The sequence below is a fragment of the Lutra lutra genome, chromosome 12, assembly GCF_902655055.1.
Source record: "Lutra lutra chromosome 12, mLutLut1.2, whole genome shotgun sequence".
Taxonomy (NCBI): Eukaryota; Metazoa; Chordata; class Mammalia; order Carnivora; family Mustelidae; genus Lutra; species Lutra lutra.
Window position 1 is genome coordinate 8,919,096 of NC_062289.1, and position 16,407 is coordinate 8,935,502.

The 16,407-nt window shown below is 35.7% G+C and overlaps 1 protein-coding gene across 4 annotated transcripts in view; it reads right to left on the reverse strand.

Moving 5' to 3' along the window:
• Window positions 1–16,407, reverse strand: part of CCDC102B (coiled-coil domain containing 102B) — a 203,624-nt gene that overhangs the window by 68,280 nt on the left and 118,937 nt on the right. For all 4 annotated transcript variants that reach the window (XM_047696565.1, XM_047696564.1, XM_047696566.1 and 1 more), the window contains one exon: window positions 12,902–13,010. In XM_047696565.1, the coding sequence (XP_047552521.1) occupies window positions 12,902–13,010 (109 nt within the window). The remainder of the gene's footprint in view (window positions 1–12,901; window positions 13,011–16,407) is intronic.

Genomic DNA, 16,407 nt, shown 5'->3' on the forward strand with positions numbered 1-16,407 from the left:
TGAGAAAAGTTACCCCCAAAAGGATGAAAAGAAATAATCCCTACAACTGATAAAAGACCAGCAATAAGAATTCTTAATTCCAACTGCTCGAGATAAACCTCACAATTCATGGCCCATTAGGTGAAGTACTCAGAATGGTTTTGCCTCTGGACTCAGTAGGAAAAATAACCATCGACTAAATGCTACTCTGCTCCCACCTAACCAGGCTTAAAAGCTTCACGGCAAAAAAAAGATAAAAATGTCTCCAAGTAATAGAACTAGGTCACAGAAAAAAAGCTCAAAAATATTTTTTTAAATATAAAAATATTCACCACCCATTCAACAAGATAAAATTCCTAATAACAGGAGTCCAATCAAAAATTACATGTCATGCAAACAAATACAAACACATGACCCATAACGAGTAGCAAAATCAATCAATTGAAACTTGCTCAGAAATAATAAAAATGATAGAATTAAAAATGACCAAGAAGGCCTTAATGTTCCCCTCAGCTTGATTAAAATTTAGACAGGTTTATTTGTGATGACATGCTCTTTAATTTTCATTTTCTTCATGTTTCTTTTGAAAACAACACCCAGCAACTATAAATTCCTTCTCAACCTCTTTGAAGTATAAACCTTCTCCCAGCCTTCTGCCAGCTTTATGACCCAGGCATGTCTTTCTCTAAGGGCTGGGAACCATCTCTTTGAAATGTACCCATGAAGGAGGTAGCACTCTTTGCCCAATCTCTATGGGAGGGTAGAGACCTAACTTCCATTGTGCCATTTAGCAAACTCTGCTAACCTAATCATAGGGAAGACCATCTGAAAACTCAGGAACAATCAAGGTGCTGGATAGAGCCCACTAACCAAACTTCCTCTCTCAAAACCCTCCGGTATATTTCCATTAGCTCACCACAATAGCACTACAATGGGTGCTAATTAGCAAGCTCCAAGATAACTTCAAGTGGCTGGATGTAATTGGAGTCCCTGAGAAAGGGTTGGGGACAAATATTTTTAAAAAATAATGATCAAAAAGTTTCCAATTTAAAAAAAAAAAAACCTAGATATACAGATTCAAGAAATTCCACAAACTCAAGGGCAAAGATATATAAAGATTTTATCAACACATATCAAAATCAAATTCAAAGCCAGTAGTGAAAAAAGTCTTTTTCTCCCCCATCATTTACAACTATCAAATGTCTTTTAAAAATCTTTTAAAAAGGGGTGCCTCGGTGGCTCAGTGGGTTAAAGCCTCTGCCTTCAGCTCAGGTCATGATCCCAGGGTCCTGGGATCAAGCCCCACATCGGACTCTCTGCTCAGCGGGGAGCCTGCTTCCCTCTCTCTCTGCCTGCCTCTCTGCCTACTTGTGATCTCTGTCAAATAAATAAATGAAGGGGCGCCTGGGTGGCTCAGTGGGTTAAGCCGCTGCCTTCGGCTCAGGTCATAATCCCAGGTCCTGGGTTCGAGCCCCACGTCGGGCTTTCTGCTCAGCAGGGAGCCTGCTTCCTCCTCTCTCTCTGCCTGCCTCTCTGTCTACCTATGATCTCTCTCTCTGTCAAATAAATAAATAAATAATCTTTAAATAAATAAATAAATAAATGAAATCTTTAAATAAATAAATAAATAAATATCTTAAAAAAAAAGATTTATTGGAGCGAGAGGAGAGACAAGAACTAGGGTGGAGAGGGCAGAGGGAGAGAGAAACTTAAGCAGGCTCCACACTGAGTGCAAGCCTGATGTACAACTTGATCTCACGACCTTGAGATCACAACCTGAAGCAAACCCAAGTGTCAGACACTTAACTGACTGGGCCCCCCAGGCTCCTGTAAAGATCTTTTTAGAAAAATGTTGTCCAGCTTAGACACAATTGACATACAACACTGTATAAGTTTAAGGTATACAATGTGATGATTTGATACACCTACATTGTGAAATGTTTACCACAATGAAGTTAGACACCCTTCACCTCATACGATTATCACAAATTGCTGTTATTGTTATCCTTGTGAAAATCTTAAAGCTCTATTCTTATAGCAACTTGTAAGTATGCAGCACAGCATTGCTAACTAGGGCCACCATTCTGCTTTCCTACCATGAATGAGAGTTCCTGTGGCTCCACATCCTGGGCTGCATTTGGTGTTGTCAGTCTTCTGGATATTGGCCATTCTCACAGGCGTGCAGTGGAATCTCATTCTTGTTTTAATTTTCATTTTCCTCATGATATAGTATGTGGAGCATCTTTCCATATGTCTATTTGCCATATGTGTATCTTCTTTAGTGAGGTGTCTACGTTCTTGGCCCATTTTTAAATCAGGTTACTTGTGTTCTTACTGTTGGGTTTTAAGAGTTCTCTGTGTATTTTGGATAATTAGACCTTTAAATTTTTTTAAAATGAGGTCTCCATAAAAAAAAAGATCAGCATAATGTTTATGTCTTTATTGAGTTGTGGCAGGAACAGTGGCTGAGGTACAGAACACAGAAACGCATTAAAAAACCAACATAACGTGGAAGAGGCCAGTCAAAATTCCATTTATGGGAAATGTCCAGAATTGTCAATTCTACAGTGTTCAATTGGATTAGTCATTACCTCAACCCGTGGCGCTTGGAGGGCCATGTTAATGGACAGAGGTTTCTTTTCGGACTGATGAAATATTTTAAAGCTGACTGTGGTGATGGCAACACAAGTTTATGAATACAGTCGCCGCTGAACTGTGCTCTAAGCCGATGAGTTGTACAGCCCGCGAATTATATCACCATAAAGCTGTTAAAAATATGTAAAGAACAAAGATTGCTTCATTGAAAGAATCACAGCAATTATGCCATCTCCTTTAATTTTAAATCACAAAGAGCTTTTGTTAGGAGCGCTCTTGATGAAACTACCTGAAGCACAAAATGAGCTTTCACCTCTTAATTTGTCTCATTGGCATCCCTATCTGAGGAAGAATGAAAAAGCCTGCTCACTCCTTGCTCTGCGTATTTCATTACTTAACATTGAGACGGGGGGGGGGGGGGTGAATTAGATACTTCCCAAAGTCTGTCAATATTAAAAGAGAACTTAAACTTATGATTTAAGTCTAAAATGCATACAATGCTCTTTACTTTTTATGCAAATAAGTTACTCTTGGAAACATTCCATCTTATATAATTTTCCACCAATTTGGTGACTTGAAGGTGGTTAATGCATTCCTCCTCTCCCCTAACATATGGCATTTTTTAAATCTTCGGAGCTAGGAGCCTGACCTGTGCAAATCCTTCCCATGACCAAATAGCGGACAATCCACTTTTCTTCTTTGGGACTTAATGTCTTTTTGTGTAACCAAGGCTGTATGTAGAATCAGCAAAAGCCATCTATACAGTTGGGGGCTGTGTGTGGAGCCAGAACAATGGAAAATAGACCAAAAGCAAGGGGTTGGAATCCTCCTGCAACTCTCCTTTCCTTGGCCTAAAACATTTACCTACCCTTATTAAGTCCATTGCAAGTGTCTTTTGACCACTTCGCACTGAGTCGGACTCAGGTAATGGAAGGCATCTCAGCCCTGAAGGTGATTATTGTCTAGGTGAAGAGATAAAAAGCAGGCAGGCACTTGTAAAAAGTAATAAAATAACAGCAAGGACACCAGAAATCACACTATGCAGAAAAAAGCATCTGCTGAAATTTTGGAGGTTGAGCTAAGGAAAGCAGAGGAACATGAGTAAATTCAGGTTTTATAGAGGCTGATTTTTTTTTTTTTAAACAACTGGGGACAAAGCACAATTAGGAATGAAAATAAATAGTTATTTCGAATGAGGAAACAACATTCACAATATTTGGAAAGCCGACATACACTGTAATAGATCACAAAATCCTGAAAAATCATGTAAAGTTCTAGGAATAACTACTGAGTAACAACTAAAAATTTTTCCTAGCCTTTTGACTGTCATCAACCTCTACTATGACAGTGACTATGTAACATCATTTTTAATAGAGAGGGTTTAGTCTTTCTTCCAGACTAGCTGGTCAGTTTTTTGTGAATTAGGTTTGGATAAACAAGCTCACAAGATAACACACAAGCCTATTTGCTGTTGGGAATATTTACTTTTTGAAACTTGTGCCCCACAAACATAGGTATCCTAAAAATTATCTTTTCTATGATTTTTTCACTTAAAAGTATCTACCATGTTCCTGAGAGGAGAGAACTTCCATACTGACTAGGTATACAAGACAAACACTTCCAAAAATATATTCCACTGGATACAGACTTTGTGTATCCTCGATTCAATTTCAACTTGGTGAGACCCCAAATATTTCTATGGCTACTTCATGTCCAAGACAGAAGAGGACAAGAGTGTTGGGGGAAAATTCAAAGTGGAAAGAGGGAGAGGTTTAAACAAGTGTGTATCAATTATCTTATTTTTGCAAATTATGTATCTTTTGCAAATATGTCTTGCTAGTATGGCTGCCGAGGTCCAGGAAGGGGTCCATGTCAGGGACATGGGACTGAAACTTCTTCAGCTTGTCTGTACAGTGGCCTTTGCAGAGAAGGAACCATGTTTGTTCTCCTCTGAAGATCTGAAAGTAGTGTATGTAGTTCAAAACACTAAATCACCAAGTAACAAGTATCTTTCTTTTAGTACAGTATTTTCTCTACAATACATAAAGAAATTACTTCTATTTCAATCTACCAGTCATTATGAAAAATAAGGAAAGTAAAGTATACATTCCATTTCATAATTTATATTACCAACTAGGAATACATGTAACTTTTTCAGTTGCATGTATCAGATCATCAGATGGAAAGAAACCAGGACTTGCAATGAATAGATCTGGTTAAGCTGCAGGTTTTTCAGTAAGGCTGGTGTATTAGTCAGGGTTCATCAGACAGACAGACAAATAGAAGATATATGTCATCCTTATTTTGATTTATATTTCATTGTAATCTTTCCATATATTTTTAAATTTTACTTTTTCCCATAAAGATACTTATCATAAGGAACTGGCTCACATGATTTATGGAGGCTGACAAGTCCCCAATTTCTGCAGTTGGCAAGCTGATGAGACCAAGAAGAGCCAGTGGTGAAAGTTCCAGGCCAAGTTAAAGACCTAAGAACCAGAGCAGCCCTTGGTAGAGGTCCAGTCTGAGTCGCACAGGCTTGAGATCCAGGAAGAGCTGATGTTTCAGTTCAAGTTTGAAATCAAGAAAAAACTGATATACTAGCTGGAAGACAATCAGGCAGGTGGAGTTATCTCTTAGTTGCAGGAGGGTCAGTTTTTTTTCTTTTTGACGTACTTTTATCATTTTTCTCAAACTATTAGTTTCTATAATTAAATATCAATGGATTCCTTTGTGTTAGGTTTTAATTTTTAAAATGGCATTGTTTAACTTAAATAGATGTTAAAACATCTGATTTCAACCTTTTTCTTTATATCTAGCTTCAGGTATATCTATACCATCTATATCTTTATATCTACAAGCAAAGTGGTTTCTGAATAGCCTAATTTTCTTTTATAATTCTTATAATAGCCTTTGAGTTAAGTAAGTCATCACAGTGTTCTGAGCATTACCTTAGCAATGTCTATAAATTATCCACTAGTAGTTCTATTAATTCTGACTTATGTAATTTAGTGCTTATATTATTCTTAATTAGTTTTGTTTAAAAAGGTCTTGAAGGCACTTATATTGGCAAACTCGTGTCCCATAATGCTTCATTGTTCTTATACATTTATAGAATTCTAACACGGTATTTTATCAGCCTCATTCCTTGGCCTGATAAGCTAATTTATGTCTTGCAAAGAACAAACTGAAGAGATTTTCATGACAGATAGGCTGTTAGGGGTGAAGGTTCACTCCAATGCCCTGGAAAATCTAAAATCCTCAGTAAAGTAGAACAGTAGCCTCATCAGGCCAATAAAAGACAAGTCTAGGATTTCCACTACCCTCCTTACACTATAGCTGCAGTGGTCATTCAGAAATATAAGCATATGGAGCCAGAGAATAAAAGGGCTGGTCACCACAAATTATAATACCATTTGTTCAGCACTGCCTAGAGGGAGATGAATAAAACAGACGTGACATATATTATCATGAAGCTGACAGTTTGAAAGGAAACACAAAAATAACTACATGTTTAGAGATGGTCTTTTAAAATCTTGATATTTCTTTGAAGTGAAATAGTAAAGGAAGCATTTTGTGGACTGAAACCATTCCTCTTTATAAAGCATATGTAAACTGAGGTTAATGATAAGATGTGACTGGCCGGGAGGAGGCAAAAGCATTTCGTGTGACTGTTCTAGACCGAGAAAACAGCATGGACCAAAAGGTACCAGTGAAGGTTCTCCAAAGAAAAAGAATATAAATATAAATATAAAGAGTATAAATATAAACACACACACACACACACACAGAGAGAGAGAGAGATAAGACACAGAGAAAGAGATACAGTTATTATAGGAACTGACTCATGTAATTACGGAGACCAAGAGGTTCCAGGATCTGTACACTGCAAAACCAAGAGAGCCAGTAAAGTAAATTCTAGTCCAAGCCCAAAGACCTGAGAATTGGGAGCCAAAGTTATAATTCCCAGTCCAAGTCTGAGAGCCCAAGAACCAGGTGTGGTGATGTTTGGGGCAGGAGGAGATGGAATTAACCATCCCAAGTACACAATGTGTCAATCTGGCATCCATATGCATCTTTTAAAACCACACTTAGTCTTCTCATTAAGACAAAAACAAGGTCTTAATTCTATCTAACATGATAAAACTTTTCTGCATAGAACTGAAAATGTACTAATTCTTCCCCAGAAGAGGCAGCAAAGTCCTTGGGTAACGTTTACTCTTCTGATATCCTTAAGTTAAATACTCTGAAGTTAAATTAATAATGCTTAAATACTGACATAAAAGCAATGCATCTTATGTTAACGATAGGGAATCAAAGAGGAAAGAAAAACATATGAAAAGATAAGCATTGTTGGTTGCTGCTGCTGGCAGGCAGAGGGATAGGGAGAGAGACAGGCATACTCAAAAGAAAATAAGGAACAAACACTCATGACACTTCCAGTCCTCATTTCTTTCACTGGTCACCTGGTTGTAGCTCCTTCAACCATTCATTCTGTGTTCCCCTTGTCTTCAGCGAGCACCTAGATGGTCATGACTCTTCACCTGGTAGGATGACCCAAACCTTCATTGCTGAGGTCTCAGGGCCATTAGAAATGCTGCGTGCATTGGATTGTTGTAGTTTTCCATCAACCACAATCACAGGGTAATACTAAGACTCCCTGAGGGACCTCCTGCATTCCTGACACGACCTTCCTCAGCTCCATGGAGGAGTGCCAGTCCAAATTTCCCCTGGTACGCAGGATCAATCACCCCAGCCAGCATAGGAACCCATATCCACCAGCTGATTTCAAAAAATAAAATGAAATGAAATCATGTAGACTATAGTAAATAGAAAAAGGGAGGGGAGCTTCTAGCTCTACTTAAAGTATCCATCCCTGTGGACGGCAAGCTATTGGCCTGCAACTCCACGTGTCCCTCTATCTGTTACTCTTTTGTTCCCAGGAGGAGGAGAAGTTATTTCACTGGTGAATTTAAAGGAAAAACTGGTCACCTGTAGCTCTACTCCTTCCTCTCCCATTCTTTGGGTAAGAGAGATCTGCAAGAAATACACCTTCCACAATCTTTCTCAAACACAAAGGATGAAGGGTGAAAGGGTCTCACATAAAAAATAGCTTTCACCAGTCCAGTTCATCTGTGGGGATATAAGTCAAGCTTTTTAATATGGATTTTAGGATTAGGAAGCTCACTTTTCCTTAAATATAAGTCTTATCAGTAACAATTAAGGCAATATATTAAATATATTTATTAATAACCTATTTATCAGTTCATGTTACTAATTATGTAATATATTGATTCCTGCAGCAGAAACTGGTTAGATGGTTACAAAATTCATTTTCTCTTTCTTTTTAAGTATATAGCTTGAATACATTTCCCAACATTCCTTACAATTAGGTGTCACTATGCAAATGGATTCTTGCCTGTGGGTTATAAGTGGAAATAAGGTACATCACCCCCAAGCCTAGAGCACAAAGCATCCCCACATGATTCCCATTCTCTTTCTTTCTAATCTTGACCAGATGCAGAGTGTCAGCTGCATGACCTCTGAGAGCCCAGGGCACAGAGTCACTGCACAGAAAGAGAAGGCTACCCTCCAAACACATGTAGCGGGTATATGTGAGTCAAAAATTATCCTCTATTGGGTCCTATCTATTGAAATTTGAGGCACTGCTTATTAGAGCAGCTGAGGATAGAAAAGAGTGGTATCATTATCAGACATCCTTTGAATCGTCAACAACTGGTGGTTTAATCAGGTGGAATTAGATTTCCTTAGACTTCCAATCACTTGGAAGGCAGCTACACTCTAAGTAAAAGGGAAGTCACTGAAATGTTTGAAACAAGGTTGTAATACGATCCAGTTTTTGTTTTTAGAAATATCACTCTGGTTGCTGGATGGAAAAATAAAAAGGTCAACAGTGATGGATAAGAGACCCGGCAGGAGGGAGCAAAGCTGATGTGATGGTTATGACTGGGAAAGTGGCAGAGATGGAAAGCAATAATAGGAGCTACAGTTTAGAGTTAGAATTCATAAGATATATTAATGATTTTGGTCATTTCTATGGAGCAATTTCTTTAAGTCACAAAAATATCAAAATCAGACAATTTTCAAATAAGTTTTGAGCTCACGGCAGTACTAACACTCCACCATCCACCTATTTCAAATAAGTATCATCGAGGACACTTTCCTTATGCGTGCAGAATAGCTTCCAAATTGGCAAGGGAAAGAAAAGCAAAAATAAATTATTGGGACTACATCAAAATAAAAAGCTTCTGCACAGCAAAGGAAACAATCAACAAAACTAAAAGACAACCTCCTGAATGGGAGAAGATATTTGCAAACAACATATCTGATAAAGACTTACTATCCAAAATAAAGAACTCATACAATCAACACCAAAAAAACCCCCAAATAATCCAATTAAAAATGGTCAGAAAACATAAAAAGACATTTCTCCAAAGACGATGTATAGATGGCCCACGGACACATGAAATGATGCTCTATATCACTCATCACCAGGAAAGTGCAAATCAAAGCCACAATGAGATACACCTCACACCTGTAAGAATGGTTAAAGTAAAAAAGACAAGAAATAACAAGAGTTGGCAAGGATGTGGGGGAAAAAGGAACCCTCGTGCACTGTTGGTGGAAATGTAATTTGGCACAGGCACTGTGGAAAACAGTATGGAGTTTCCCCCAAAAAAATTAAAAATAAAAATACTGTATGACACAATAATTACACTACTGGATATTTATCCCCCCAAAATGAAATACTAATTCACAAAGATATATACAGCCTTATATCTCTTGCAGCATTATTTACAATCACCAAATTATGGAAGCAACCTAAGTGTCCACTGGCACAATCTTTTAAGAAGTGAATGTATTTTCAACCAAACTTCAAGTAAAAAATTTAAAAAACAAAAATTTAGAAAAAATCTTATTTCTGAAAAATTAATGGTGTTAGTGTAGAATTTTAGCTACATATAATCCTAATTCTAACCTTCTATTTCCCCCAAATCAGAAAGAGGTTTTGAAGTATTTCAGAGAAGGCTTTATTGACAGCCCTTACTGCCATACATAGTCCCACAAAGGCTGTGTCTGTAAGTATTTAACATAATTATTTATAAAAGAACATTGTAAATTATAAATTACTAGAAACATTGTTATTATCACGAAAAGAGAGAAGACTCCTCGATAAAAATCCTTAAAAAAATACCAGTAAAAGTACAAAATTGTCAAAGACAAATTATACTTCATTTTTCAGTTTGAGACCAATTTTAAAATGTTAGCAGTATTCTCCACATATGGTAAGATCTCTTCCATTATGGAAAGAATCAGAGTCATTTATTGTTAAAGCAAAAGTACCATAATTGTTTGTAATCAATATTACTTCCATGAATATTTGATTCTCTAAATCATGAGATTTCATGAAAATGACCATTTCAAAAAATTGGAATTCATCATCTAGTTCCAAATCAATACTTATAGATGTGCAAAGGAAAAGCTGAATAAGTATTAAATTCAGCAAGGGAACAGCATGTGGAATATGATCACTTCTACCACTCATTGTCTTGGTTGCATTTTAAATACGTATTAGATTTTACAATTAAGTTCTCATATTTATTCTTCACTAAATGTCAGTGATTTAAGAATGATTTCCCTCTAAAGAAGCCAGATTTTCAAATACATTTTTAAAAACCCTGGTCTATTAGGCACATGGGTTTCCATCTCTAAAAATTGCTAATCTTTGTATCAGCAGTTCCTAGCCAGGCGTGCATTTGCTTGTAACAGTTTCAGGCGTCTGAAACAGAATTACACTTGTATTCAAGAGCTTTTTATAGATGAAGAATTACATAAAATGAAGGTCATTTACCATAATTTTTGAGGACTGGAGTAAAAAGGAGTATTTACATGAAGTCCCAAAGTATTCACATGAAGTATATATCATGACACATTTCTAGACTGCCATTCAACTGAACAGAAACTTTGAATATTTTACACTAATGATTACTCTGCAACACCATTTCTAAATGTACCATAAAATTCTTCTTGTTCTAATCTATTATAAAACAATTAAACAAAGCATACATAAAAATTATGTGACAACATATTTTTATTCAGTTTTTAAATATTCCACAATATTTTTAAAAATAATTTAAACATGTGCATACCACATCTCTTCAAAAAGGCTTCCAGGTTTAGGGAGTAGAGAGATTTTAAAAAGTAATCTCATATAAATAATTCAAACAACGTTTTTCTTTATCTCTGTTAAAATGAACTTTACATCATCTACTGTAAAGCTTTTTTATTCATTGTCACTTCCACTCAATGTTCAAATTTGTAGTTCACTGAACTGAAACATGTGCTCAAAGTTTAAATAGTTGAACAAGTTTCTCACGACAATGTTGAGGTTTTCCCTGTTCCAAAATCCCTATAATTTTATCTAGTAAAAGGATTACATATGTACTAATATATATTTCTGTATGGGTTTTTTACATTAAATTGTAATTATATGGGTTTTTTACATTAAAATGTAAGCCCATTTTATACTGTAAAATAAAATACATTGGTTTTATTTTTTCTCATCTATAAAGCTTTGTTAAAGTAGACTTGTTCCCACTTAATGTCCAAAATGTCATCTCTGAATATAAAGCATTTAACATTTTAAAATATACATATCCTTTTGTAAACCAACTCAAAATCATGCCCCTTTTCAAAAACAGTTGCTACATAAATGTTAATTGCTTGAATAAAAAGCATTAAGAAACTAACGTTATCAAGTCTGCACTGCCCACTAGTGGCAAAAGATAGTAAATGCACATTTATTTTAAAATTATAGTTAAAACCCATTCTATCATCAATACTAGCTTTCTCAAATTTAGAGCCCAAAATATTATAAGGGCAAATACACATACGCTCTAAACATAAATGATTTTTGTATTCTGAACTATTTTTCCTGTATAACAATAATTTACTGTCCCCGTTCACATCAGTTCAGTTAGGTGTCTGTGAATATAAACACCATGAATCCATACATAAACGCAGGGTATGTGTCCACACACATTCACTGTATGTACATACCTAAAGCTTGAGCTAGAAACAAAACAACTCTGACAATCTAACACGAATCTACAAAGGAGAGGTAAACCTGATGTGGCTGGTTAGCTTTACTTGTTCCATTTACCCCTCATTGAGAGATGTTCTCAAACTAACGGTCTGTGGCTCTCACTGAGATTACTTTTCGTTAATAAATGATTTTTAAGCAGGAGATATTTGCTTAATAGTATTAGGAAAAGCTCTCCCTCATTTGAAATCTCAGGGGTCCACTGTGTTAACAGAGCCGGTGCGTGACCATCACCGTCCTCCACGGACGTCAGGACGCCTGCGAGTGACTCGGAAGGCAGGTGTATGCTGGCAACTAAGGTTCCTCATGTGATTTCAGCAAACTTAATGACTCTAAACTTCACCACTTGATGGAAACAAACCTGAAGCAACATTAAGATGGGATTTCACCAAGAGAAATATGGCTTACCACTTTTTTTTAACAACAAATGGAATAATGCTTCTGACTGAGGCACAATTACATACAGAATTTAGATACTCACCTTCTCTAGACAGCTGGTCAGCATATACATGCTTTGTATACATAGATATACATGTGTGTATATACATATAATATATAATGTATAATATATAATTAATATAAACACACATATATACACACCCAAATAAATGAAGACTCATTTGAAGCATTTGGCTTGTCATCATTTTGTCAGGATTTTTCTTTTCTTTGCTCATTATTCTACCCCACCTGCTTACCTGGAACGATGCTTTGGTATACACAAGATGGGCAATTAATATTGTTTTAACAATGAATATTAATAAATCATTGGCATGGGAAAGGTTCAGACAGCAAAGGAAAATTATAAAGGCAAGTGCCTGATCCTGAGGAACCCATAAAGCCAATATGAAAAGAACCTAGGTGCACTTGGGATATATTGATATTTTCAGACTGCTACATGAAAGATAAAATTGTTTACTGCAAGTGCTATGATATAATGACCTCCTTAGCAGTCCCTTTAAACGTGCCTGGAATGGATAGTTAATGGTGTCACATTGATCATTCAAAATATGTGTTCTTTAGAAAAAGACTCCTTATGGGTTGAGTCTAACTGAGTTCACATGGACATGGGAGTGAAAATATCCCTTTTATGGAGGAAATTCAATTTTTTAACTTTTCCTCGTCTATGGAGCTTTCCGCCCACTAGGTAACACATCCCAACAAGACAACAGTTTCATTTTCCCCTGACATCGCGCGCCTCCATACCTCTTTCAGATTTTTTGGCTTTGATTCTTTCAGTTCTTCATATTTCCATTTCCATACAGACAAAGCTGACTCCAGTCGTTCTATTTCTTTTTCCAAAGATGAGCGCATTCTAAATAAAGAATTAAAAATAAAATAGACTTAAAATTTAAAAATAATTGTAGGAACACATTCAATATTTGATTTCCTATTTTCCTTATTTTTATACTTGTATACGGCCATTGTAATCACAGGAAAACTTTTCTAGCTTATTAAAAATTATAAATATTGAATAAAACTTGGTTTAATTTGTTATTCTAACAATTAGCATTAGAGTAAGTTAAACATATTTAAATTGGCTTTGCTAGTATCAAAATATTTGACTTTCTGCCTGCTTTCTCCTGTATTTTTCATTTATTTCTCTCATTCTCTTATTCATATTGTTTTCTTATATAGGAGGATATATAAATATATCTAATTTTAACATGGCTTTTATCCAACTTCATATTCTGACTATATATGAATAAAGAATCCTTTGATATGAAAGAGAATGGCAAGGACTCCACAAAGTAATTTAAGAAATAATTTACTGGAGATATAAAAATACTTTTTAAAAAATATTTGCAATTTTGTTTTAATGAAGCAATTTCACTGGCATCTTTATTTAAAATGATTGAAATTAATTTATCCATTTGTACAACAAATGACAAGTTAGGATTGAAGTCTGGTCCTTTAATATCTCAATTATTGACTTTTTTTTGTATGGCCATATGTCTGTCAGAGTGACTCACTGAAAATAATTGTTTACTTCTGATGGTAATTAGCATATACCGACCCTTGCAGATGGCCAATCCTCATCTGTGTGTGGTGCACCAGATTAGTGTTAAAAAATGCTCAATCTCTTTTCTCTACCTCAATGGACAGAGTTGCTTTCCCCAATCCTTGTTTCTAGGCTTTGACAATGGGATATTAGCAGATATGACAGACCCAGATGTTTGTAAAGAATCTGTGTGGTTGGGCTTCTTCTCTTATGTCTCAGCCATCACTGTGAAAAGTTTCCCCAAGGAATTGATGTCCCCAAATAAAAACATAAAGCAGATCTGAGCCCAACCTTACTATGGCAACAAGCTGATCTGGCTCGTCTTTTTTTGTATCCATATGGGTTAAAATAAATCATTGTTTTAGGCCACTGAATTTCATGCGTGAGTGTGTGTGTGTGTGTGCGTGTGTTGTTCTTTTGTGTTTTTCCTGTAGCAAAAGATAACTGACATAGAAAATGATACTTAAAAGGGGGATGCTACAGGAAAAAATGGTGATAAAACATAAGCAGCTGGGAAAATGGTGGTAATGGTAAGTAATGAGGAAATCATCATCAACACTTGCCGTGTTTTGGAAAATGGAAAAGGTGCCTGACATCACCAGTGGAATGCTGGGCACCATTAGGCTGAGCCTTCAAAGTGTTTATGCAACTGGTTTTACCTTCTTGTATTTTGGCCATAGCAAAGAGAAGTATGTAGCAATGCAGACTCACTGCTCCTCATGGGAGTATGAGAGACGGGATCATAACCAGTCTTTCCTGCAGAGCCCAGTTTAGATCAGTCAGCATTTAGTTGGCTCACAAAGTCCAGCTGAGTAAAGTCTCATTGTTGTATACCACTGAGATTCTGTGGCTGTTAGTTAATAAACCTTATTGTAATTATAATTAACCAATACACACACTTGGCTCTATTTTAGTTTAATGTCATTAGAAGGATCTTAGAAACATATTCACAGATCTAGAAGATGTTCCCAGAATCAAAACAGAATGTCATTTACATATTTATGAGAAATATGAATCTTCCAGTTAGTAATACTATGAAAATAATTTAAAATAGAATTAGGTCATAAATACATTAATTTAATTCAATCAATGGCTAAACATCTTATTAAAAAGTTATGTAAGTATATTTGCATGAACCAAGCCATAGAACTGAAGAGAACATGTGAGAATGTTAGGGTTTAACCTCAGAAGACTCAGGTTGCAAAAACACCAGCACCATTTATGACTATAATTTTAAATGCCTTATTAACAGCAAACATATTAAAACTAACAAACAAAAGGGCTTGATATAAAAGTATGTCCTATGAATACTGCCTATGAATGTCCACAACTACGGATCAACAACCTCAGTCCAAAATCCTGATAGATAAGCAGACCCAGCCAGCTAATGACCCCAACTTACTTACTTAAAATAATTTATATAACTTAAAATAAATAAATAACTAAATAAATAACTAATAAAATAAAAAAATAAATAACTTCTATAACTTAAAATAAAAGATTTTATTTATTATTTATTTATTTATTTTAAGATTTTATTTATTTATTTGACAGCGAGAGAGAGAACACAAGCAGGTGAGTGTGGGAGGGAGAAGCAGGCTTCCCGCTATGCAGGGATCCTAATGTGGGGCTGAGCCCAGGACCCTGGGATCATAACCTGAGCCGAAGGCAGACTCTTAATGACTGAGCCACCCAGATGCCTCCCAAGATATTATTTTTATTCTTAGTGACTATGTTTGGGATTTCAAGAAGGGGATTTGGTATGAAATAATGAACAAACTGCCAAATACTAATATTCGGTGTCACACTTAAATGGAACATGTAAAAATCACTGTACATTAAAATATGTTCTATATTTGGCATTTGGATAATGAGGTTTTTGGATGATTAGGCATATTTGAATATTAAAAGAAATTGAGTATTGACTTAGACTTAGAAATTTGTTTCAAAATATAAGAAAATTTCACTAAGTTTGTAACTTCATTGGAATGTTTAAAAATCACCATATTTAGAATTTTAATTTACTAGAGTTGCATGAGAAGAACATGGGAATCTTTTTTCTGTCAGGGATTGAAAATTTTAAAAAGGAAAAGGAATACAGTAAATTAATAAATTCACTTCATTAAAGGATACTAATTAACTACATTTGTGTAATAAGCACACATTGATAAATTTTCTCAAAATTTATCAGTACAATAATATAAAACTTTACTTGAGAAAAGTCTACATTTTAAAATTTCCAAATTCAAGATCATACATGTTCAGAAATCACTCTGAGTTTTTTAACGTAACACTTTAATAAATCAAATGATAATGTTAGCAAAAAACTCATATTAAGATAAAAATGATTTCTTATTACTTCAGAATAAATGTTAATTCTCAAAAATGTCATCAAAAAGTACTGGGGTGGGGCACCTAGGTGGCTTGGTGGGTTAAGCCTCTGCCTTTGGCCCAGGTCATGATCCCGGGGTCCTGGGATCGAGCCCCGCATCTGGCTCCCTGTTCAGCGGGGAGCCTGCTTCCCTTCCTCTCTCTCTGCCTGCCTCTCTTCCTACTTGTGATTTCTGTCAAATAAATGAATAAAATCTTAAAAAAAAAAAAAAAGTACTGGGGTAAACATTCTTTCAAGAATTTTATAAGAGGGGGTGCCTGTGTGGCTCAGTGGGTTAAGCCTCTGCCTTCGGCTCAGGTCATGATCCCGGAGTCCTGG